General features: G+C 41.8%; 1 protein-coding gene across 1 annotated transcript; it reads left to right on the top strand.

Moving 5' to 3' along the window:
* Positions 1 to 8,054: 8,054 nt before the first annotated feature.
* LOC148196474 (uncharacterized) lies at positions 8,055 to 8,684 on the top strand. The gene has a single exon (XM_088095400.1). It carries the CDS (start codon positions 8,055 to 8,057, stop codon positions 8,682 to 8,684), a length of 630 nt encoding a protein of 209 aa, XP_087951526.1.
* Positions 8,685 to 9,468: the final 784 nt, after the last annotated feature.

Genomic DNA, 9,468 nt, shown 5'->3' with positions numbered 1-9,468 from the left:
CGTTTTGGTCAACTCACAGCTTCATCGCAAGTTTGTTGGGGCAGCTCTCTGCCACCACGATTTCTCTGTTGCCGTCTCCGAACATCTTCAATCGTGGCAACCTGTGCAGAGCCCTACCGAACGAGCAGCTACGAAGCGTGGGTTTTAACAACCCCTGCTTAGCAATCTTTCGGTGTCGCCGTTCCCTCAACATTCTCCGCCAATTTTGCTGCCAAACTCACTGCTGCAAAAGGAGACTGGTACAGGGGCCAATACGGGGAAGAAGGAGAGGACAAAATCGTCTTTTAATCAAGCTTATGGGGTGCAGGAAAAAACAGCCGAATGCATGAGTTTGAGGATTCAACTCAGTCTAGTACAAGATAAAAGAAAAAAAAAATGGACATATACCTCTAACTTCCTCTCACCCCCCTCAAGCAAAAACTAGAGAATGATTCACCCAAGAAAGATACATATATCAGTGTCTGATTGTATTTTAATTACAGGACTTTATTGATGATGATGACCATTATAACAATGAAAGATTGGTTTAAATCTAGTCAACGTACTATTATCACAATGTTTGCTCACATTTTAGTTTATAAATTGCTATAATTTTATAGAAATTGATTTTATGATGAACTGCTGATAGAAAACTATCCAAATTCCCTTCTAGGGGGTATTGGAATGCTTAAACTAAAATAAGATTTTGAAACGAGAGATTTGCATAGTTTGTGTGAATTATTAGATTCTTTTTAGATCTCATTTCCTCCTTCCAAGTCTTCTTCACTGGAAAAAATATAATAACCCACTAGAATACGTTTAACGCTAACTTTTTTTTATAACTTATACGAGATCTTAGATTAAAACAAACATAAAAGTTATGTATATATATGTCAATACCAAATTTCGTCCGGATTGTTTCTTTGGCTTTTACGGTATTTCATTTTCCTATTGTTATTTTTATTTTTATTTTTATTTTTACTGTTTTACTTTTTTTTTTCTTTTTATCCTTTTATTTTCATTTTACTTTTGTTGATTTATTTATTTTCTAACTTTTTTTTTAGTATTTATTTATTATGCTTTATTTTATGCTTATATTATTTTTTATCTTTATTTTTATTTTTATTTCTCACTTTACTTATTCTTTTTCTTTTCTTCTTTTTTTTATTTTTATTTTTATTTTTTATTTTTATTTTATTTTATTTTTGTTTTTTTCTAGTGTCTTTCCCTTTATATTTTATTTTGTTCTAATTTTATATCTAAAAAAAAAAGAGAAAAAGGCGTTTTTGTCTTTTAGTAAAAATGATGAAAAGGGGAAAAGAAGGTTTCTGATTGGGGGACAAGGTCGTGATGTTGGAATGAAGGGGAGCAGAAACCGTTTTACAGAGTACGCGGATGATGGCAGAGACGTTTTGGATGTACGGGATCGGTACAAGGGGATTTTGATACGGGGCACAGAGATTTTAAGGGGAGAACACTCAGAAAAGCAAGAAAAAGATACACGCAGCGGGGGTTGTCTGGTTTTTTTTTTATCCATCATTTTCGATCATTGGTGAGGGCTTCTAGGGGGCATTCACCGCTTTTGGCACCTGCAAAAAGACGCGGAAGCCAGCTTGGAAGAAGAGGAGGAGTCACCGGATTCACATAGCTAACAGCGGCCAGTGGAGCTCCTAGAGGTAAGCACACCTTATTCCCCCGTTCACTTGCGTAGTCATACTGCATTATACTGTGATGTTGCTCTGTTTAAGTGTGTTTGGATGTATGAATATTCCCGTCCGTCGTCATCCTTCCACGTACAATCACCCTCCCATATTCACCATGTGACTTCCCATGTACGACTTTGCCACTAATATCATCAGTTTCATCCTCCTGATCCTCCTTGTACTAAAAAATAAGCAAACAAAAGAGACCAAATCAATATCCAGCCAAACCCCTCGGCCTTCCCCAGTGATTTCAACACCATCCCCAATTTCTTTCACCTGCAAAACGTTAATCCACCACTGAACCTTTGCATTGTCATCCCCTTTCATATCCTCTCAAGCATTTTAACCAAACCACAGCCAAAAGCAATTATCAGCAAAGCCGCTCATTGCCAAATCACCAGCAAAGCAAAGGATTTGAATAGGCATATACAGAAAACAAAAAAAAAACCAAAAGCATAAACACTTTACAATATCAGATTAAAATCTCAAACCCCCCCAAGCACGGTCTGGGTAAGCTTCCATGGTTGCCTTCACTGATAACTCATCTTCATCTCCAAACACCCGCATAAAGTCGAGCCTTTAAACCGTTTTCTTCTCACCAGCTCCACGCCTTCATCTTCCTCACCAAACAACACACACGCACATAGTCTGTTATACAAATTAAGGAGATAACGATTGAAAATGAGAGAGAAAGAGTTGGAACGATGGCCGGCGAGGATCTCGGCGGTGAGCAGAGGCGCTTGCGACGCCTTGGGCCGCTGCTCGCGGTGGTCGGTTTTTGCTGGAGGTGAGGCGTGGTGGCTGCTCTAGCCGAGACGGACAGCGAGAGAAGCGGCGGCAGGCGGTGCCCAAGGTGGAAAAGCCTCAACCCTAGGCTAGTGCGAGAGAGAGAAGGGGAGAGAACGCCGTGGCCGGCCGTGGTTCCGGTGGCGCTTGGGGTCGCCGCCGACGCCGAGACGGGTGGAAGATGGTGGCGCGGTGGCTGGTTGGAAGAAGTAGTGGCGCAGGTGTTCAAGGGAGGCAATCCCAGCCCTAGGCTAGTCCGATCAGAGAAAGAGACCCTGGGTTTCTCATGTGCTGATTGTGAATGGTGGAATGAGTTGAAGATGCCAAACTCCTAAGGGATTCTAGGTTAGAAACCACCCGGGTGGGCCTAGCCCAGAAATAAACGCACGTTATTAAGCCTTTTTCGAACGTTCGTCACCGGCCTCCTCTCCAAACGTCCGTCCGGCCACTTCTTGGACGGACCGTTTGGTGACCATCTCCCCCAACGAACGCTCGTTATTCCGCCTCATTCTCAACGTCCGTTCATAATCTCACCCAACGAACACTCGTCCCCAACGAACGCTCGTCATTCAGCCTCCTTTCCCAGCGTCCGTTCGTCATCTCCAACAACGAACGCTCGTCAATCAGCCTTCTCTCCCAGTGTCTGCTCGTCACATTCATAACGAGCGCTCGTCATTCAGCCTCCATTTCTCGAACGTCCGTTCATAATCTCACCCAACTAGCGCTCGTCATTCAGCCACATATTTTAACGTCCGTTCATAATCTCCCGAACGAGCGCTCGTCTTTCGGCCACATTTTTGAACGTTCGTTATCTTCCCCAAATGAACGCTCGTTAGTCTGCCTCATTCTCAACGTACGTTCGTCACCCCCCCAACGAGCGCTCGTCTTTCAGCCACATTTTGAACGTTCGTTATCTCCCCCAATTAACGCTCGTTTTTCCGCCTCATCCTCATCATACGTTCGTCACCTCCCCCAACGAGCGCTCATCTTTCAGCCACATTTTGAGCGTTCGTTGTCTCCCCTAATTAACGCTCGTTATTCCACCTCATCCTCATCGTACGTTCGTCACCTCCCCAAACGAACGCTCGTCCCCAACGAACGCTCGTCATTCAGCCTCCTTTCCCAGCGTCCGTTCGTCATCTCCAACAACGAACGCTCGTCATTCAGCTTCTTTCCCAGTGTCCGCTCGTCATCTCCCAACGAGCGCTCGTCATTCGGCCACACTTTTGAACGTCCGTTCATAATCTCCCCAACGAGCGCTCGTCTTTCAGCCACATTTTTGAACGTTCGTTATCTCCCCAATGAACGCTCGTTATTCCGCCTCATTCTCATCGTACGTTCGTCACCTCCCCCAACGAACGCTCGTCATTCAGCCTCCTTTGCCAACGTCCATTCGCCATCACCCCTAACGAACGCTCGTCATTATGAATCCTTTACCAACGTCCGTTCGGCACTCCCTTTCTCATTTGGCCCCCATTTCTGCTTTATTTTTATTTACGTATTTATTTTTTCATTTTATTTTATTTTATTCCATTTATTTTGTTTATCTTTGATTTGTTTTTTAATTTTATTTTATTTTTATTTATTTTATTTATTTATTTTTTTTATTGTCTTATTTTATTTTATTTTATTTTTATTTTTTTCTAGATATCTACTTATCCTAAAATATATGTTTAATAATACAATATTTATAGCCTAAATAAAAGAAAATACAAAAATATTTTTAAAGGTTTAGGCACATGTGTGATCACACGCATCATCCTTGTGCTAAAACCTTTTATCCTTCTCTTCTAAAAAAAATACAAATATAAAAATATTTTAAAAGGTTTAGGCACATGTGTGATCGCACGCATCGTCCTTGTGCTAAAACCTTTTCTTCTTCTTTTCTCAAATAATAATAAAACCTTTTCTCTTTCTTAATTAAAATTACAAAAAAAATATGTTTTAAAGGTTTAGGCACATGTGTGATCGCACGCATCGTCCTTGTGCTAAAAACCTTTTCTCTTTCTTAAATAAAATTACAAAATATGTTTTATAGGTTAAGCACATGTGTGATCGCACGCATCGTCCTTGTGCTAAAAACCTTTTCTCTTTCCTAAATACAAAAAATTCAAAAAAATATAAAATCTTCAAAGACTAAAAAAAAACATCCATATTTTCAAACAACAAACAAATTGCTTCCAGAACTACGTGATCCTTGACTCTCCATCGAAAGTGGAGATACGTAATGTAAGACCCTAGATATTTAACTCTGCAAAACACCTGTCAAATCAGATTTAATGTGAATAAACCACTCTGCCAAGCATTGAAAAACGCACCCATGCCATTACTCAGAACATTAAAAACCCACGCACACTCTCTGCCACCCATCTGCCATGTGTCATGCTGGAACCTTCTAAAAATCAGTAGTGGAAGACAGGTGTCCGCGTGTGAATGAACGTCCGTTTGACTTGGGAAAGAGAATTTAATTTTCTGAAAACACTCCTTCCCATTCTCTGCATGCATTCACCTTCTTCCTCAAAACTGATTTCTCCATTTTTCTCCACCTTCTCTCTAGAACCAGTTCACCTTCTCTCCACTGTAATTCATTTCCTTCTCCTCCGATTTTATTTCAGAACCGTAGGAACGTTCGTCCAGCTGTGATCTTCCTTTTGGATCGAACAGAATTGGAATCTAAGCTGGTAAGTTCCCTTCTCTAGTAGTTGTCCATTTAGGGTTTCATACGAAACCATGCTCTCGGTTCATGCATGGACTGTATTTGAGTAATCTCTGATTTTGGTATTTAGATCAAGTGAAAGTGTCTAGTGAAACTGAGGGTAGAACGCTGTAAGAGACAAACCCAACTTTTGCATTAGGGCGTACACTGCTATCCAGGTAAGGGAAGCTTATATATTTAATTTATACTTGTATGATTGCATGAAGGCATGATATGGGTTGTTTGTATGAAATATATGTATATGTGCTGTTCTGGATCTGCATGAACGAACCCTGTTGTGCTGTATGATTATATTTTCTGTTGGTTGAAATGCATGTTGAATCGGATTCGTATGAAAGATGTATGACTATAGTATGGTTGAATTTATTAATTTGATGAAATCTGTATAGTATGAGAATTAATCCTGGATATGAAAATTACGAAGTAAGAATCACATGAGAAATAGTGAGTTAACTTAGTTGAAAATCTGGATCTGATATTGCATTAAGTAGCGTTCGGTCTTATACTGAACGTTCGTCCTAAATATCGTTCGGTCTTATACTGAACGTTCGTCCTAAATATCGTTCGGTCTTATACTGAACGTTCGTCCTAAATATTGTTCGGTCTTATACCGAAGCGTTCGTCCTAAATAGCGCTCGGTCTTATACCAAGCGTTCGTCATGATTGGGGCTCGGTCATCTACCTAGCGTTCGCATTAATGAAGCGTTCGGTCTTAGATTGAACGCTCGTCCTTATAATTGATTTCTTAATGAACGTAAATAGCGTTCGTCCTAAATGGCTAGTAATTGTATATTGGCGCGTTCGGTCATTGACTGGCAGTCGTCCCATTTTAAACAAAAAGTTCCCAATGTAATTAAGTATTCCTCTTGATGTATCTTCGTCCAATTTGAGTCAATCTTACCTCTTGGTACTTAAAATATTCTGAAATTGTTTTATTATTTTGGAGTCTTTCTGATTGTTAAAGGGTTCTGCTAAATCTGGTTTTAACGTTCGTCCTATTCCTTCAGAAAGTTAAACGTTCGTCTTTTTAAGAGAGTGGAACATAGAATGAAAATGTTATAAATATGAAAGGTTAAGATGTTTGAATACTATATTAAATGGTTATACGATTATGGAATTTGAACGAGCGTTCCAAGGAGGAACGTCTCAGATATGTTAAATATTAAATTTGGTAAAGTATGACCGTGGATAAGTTAAGACTCGTTGTCCATCCTGATGTTCCGTGATGCTCATCTTCATGTAGAGGAGGGTAGTCATGTGTGGGAACGGCAGGAGGTCCTTAGTCCATAAGTTAACATGGGCGACGTAAGAACGGATTAACCTCGAGTGGCAGCTGTGAGATTAGATCAGTTACTACACCACTCGGGTGCAAGGACGCTTGTAACTACATGGTTCATACAGTCCGGACGGTCTGTCATATATATATATATATATATATATTTATTTCTATGTTGTTCTATGTTAAGTTACATGTTGTATGTATGTGTTAATTGTATGAATTAAATATTATAAGCTTACCCTTTCGTTTTTCCTTGTGTTGTCATACTGTCTATGTACGTTCGTCCTGTCTTGCAATGATCATCCGTGTGGATGTGAGCAGAAGGCGAGGCTACCCTGGAGGACGTTATTGAGGAAGAGAACTTGGTTGAAGTGGAAGTGAAAGCGGAGCAGTAGGACGTCCGTATTTCTTTTTGTTTAGAACGCTCATAGATGTTTAGTTTGTAAACGTTAGCTTATATTGACGTTCGGTTATTAATTACGTAAAACCGTTCATCCAAATCCCTTGTATATGCGCACTTAAGCCGTTCGTTTTAGACTCCCACTGTATACGTTTTATGAGCGTTGCTTTTGTATTGAACCCTTTCGGCTTTTGAACTCTGTTATTTATGAAGACTGCATTGTTTTACTGTTTTAATGTAATTAATTCTGATTATGGTAATTACTGTATTTTGGGATGTTACATTAGTGGTATCAGAGCAATTTTGTTCTTTTAAGGAACACTGTAGGTTATGAGTGCACTATGTTTTTGCTGTGTGCTTGTTATGTGTTTAATGAGTTATTGTTTTAACTCTTGAACGTTACTAACGCTCGTTTTTCTCTGGTCCAGAGAACTAATGGCGCCTAGACTCCCTCCTCCTCCGCAACCGAACGAGTCTGATACGTCCAGCAACACTAGATTGTTGGAAACCGTGGTTGAAAGGCTGCATCAACAAAACACAACGTTAATGGAGCAGAACGCCACTCTGATGCAGCAAAATCAGGCCGCTATGCAGAGTTTGGAGGCCTCTCGAGCCAACTCTGAAACAACTCAAAGACAGTTGATGGAGATTCTGGCAGCAACCAGACACACCCCGGGAGCGTCCTCTTCTAACGCTGCCCAGCCCATTGCCGAATGGAGCTTGGAGAGTTTCCTCCAACACCATCCGGTTAAGTTTAATGGTAAGGGCCTCCCTGACGAGGCAGACCAGTGGCTAAGGGACATAGAAAGGATTTTTAACGCCAAAAAGTGTCCAGACGAAAACAGGTTGGCGTACACGGAGTATTTATTGACTGGAGAAGCGAGCCACTGGTGGGCGAGCGTGAGAGCCATTCTGACGGACGCTCAACAACCAATCACTTGGGAAGTGTTCAGAAACAAATTTTATGAAGAGTACTTTCCTGACAGCGTCCGTTTTGCAAAGGAGGTTGAGTTTTTGCAGCTGGTTCAGGGGGGTATGTCTGTTTCCGAATACACCAACAAATTCAAACACCTTGTCAGATTCAATACAATGGCCACCAGTGAAGAGTGGCAATGTCGGAAGTTTGAGAACGGCCTAAGGAGTGATTTGAAAGTTCTGATTTCAAGCTTGTGCATACGAACGTTTCCTGCCATGGTTGAGAGGGCCAAGGTGTTAGAGAAGAACATGGCAGAAGCTGAACGACTCAAGAAACAACAAACAGTAAGGGGACCGATCGTCTCAAGGGGAAATGTCAATCAGAGGGGATCTCCTTACGCTCGTCCGACAACAAACACGAGTGGATCTCAATCCTTGGTTCCTGCCGGACAGTTTGAGCAGCAAGGAAACGTCACCTGTTATAAATGTGGTGGACCACATTACCGTTCGTTTTGTCCTCAACTGGTGGGAGGAAAACACTGCAACAAATGTGGAAGGAATGGACATGTGGAGAACGAGTGCAACTTTGGAGGGAGGGCGGTAATGAGACCACCAAACGCTGGAAGGAATCAGCCAAGAGGTGGACGAGCACAAGCAGTGGGTCGAGTGTATGCTATAACTGGTGCAGAGGCAGCCAACTCAGGTACACTCATCATCAGTACCTGCTTAATTTATGGAACGTCTTGCTGTGTGTTGTTTGACTCTGGGGCGACTCACTCCTTCATCTCGAAGGCGTGTGTTGAAAAACTGGGTTTAGAAGTGAGTGAGATGCCGTTCGACCTGGTGGTATCCACCCAGCAGCTGGCAAAATTAGGACGTCAACTATGTGCGCCAAATGTTCTATAGAAGTGGAGGGGCGTAATTTTAAAGTGAATCTCATCTGCTTACCTCTTCAAGGTTTAGAGGTGATTTTAGGGATGGATTGGTTGGCTACCAATCACATCCTTATAGATTGCGGCAGGAAGGAATTGATTTTTCCTGATGAAGAAGAGGAAGTGTTATCAGTGACGCTCGGTCAACTTAAAGAAGACATCATGGAGGGCGCTAGCTGTTTCCTGATCATGACCCATGAAGATCAGGAATTCGGAAGTGTGGTACAAGGACGATCGTTCAAAGGTGGCAGAAATGGACGATCGGTTGTGGATGAGTTTCCGGACGTCTTTCCGGAAGAAATACCGGGACTGCCTCCTGTTCGTGAGGTGGAATTCACCATTGATTTGGTGACGATGGCAGCACCTATCTCAGTTCAACCATACCGTATGGCGCCTGCCGAGTTGGTTGAACTTAAGAAGCAGATTGAAGAGCTCATGGATAAGCAATTTATCAGGCCGAGCGTATCACCGTGGGGAGCGCCCGTTCTTTTGGTGAAGAAGAAGGATGGCAGCTCGCGGTTGTGTATTGATTACAGGCAGCTAAACAAGCTGACCATCAAGAATAAATACCCATTGCCGAGGATAGATGATTTGCGGGACCAACTTCATGGGGCGACAGTATTCTCAAAGATTGATTTGAGATCCGGATATCATCAAATCAGAATTAAGGAGGATGACATTCATAAGACAGCGTTCAGGTCTCGGTATGGGCATTATGAATACGTGGTGATGCCATTTGGAGTGACGAACGCTCCAGC

Source organism: Vigna umbellata, chromosome 7 (assembly GCF_029865625.1).
Source record: "Vigna umbellata cultivar VRB3 chromosome 7, Vumbellata_1.0, whole genome shotgun sequence".
Lineage (NCBI taxonomy): Eukaryota > Viridiplantae > Streptophyta > Magnoliopsida > Fabales > Fabaceae > Vigna > Vigna umbellata.
Note: the sequence above shows the minus strand (reverse complement) of the source record. Positions and strands in the feature narration are given on the sequence as shown.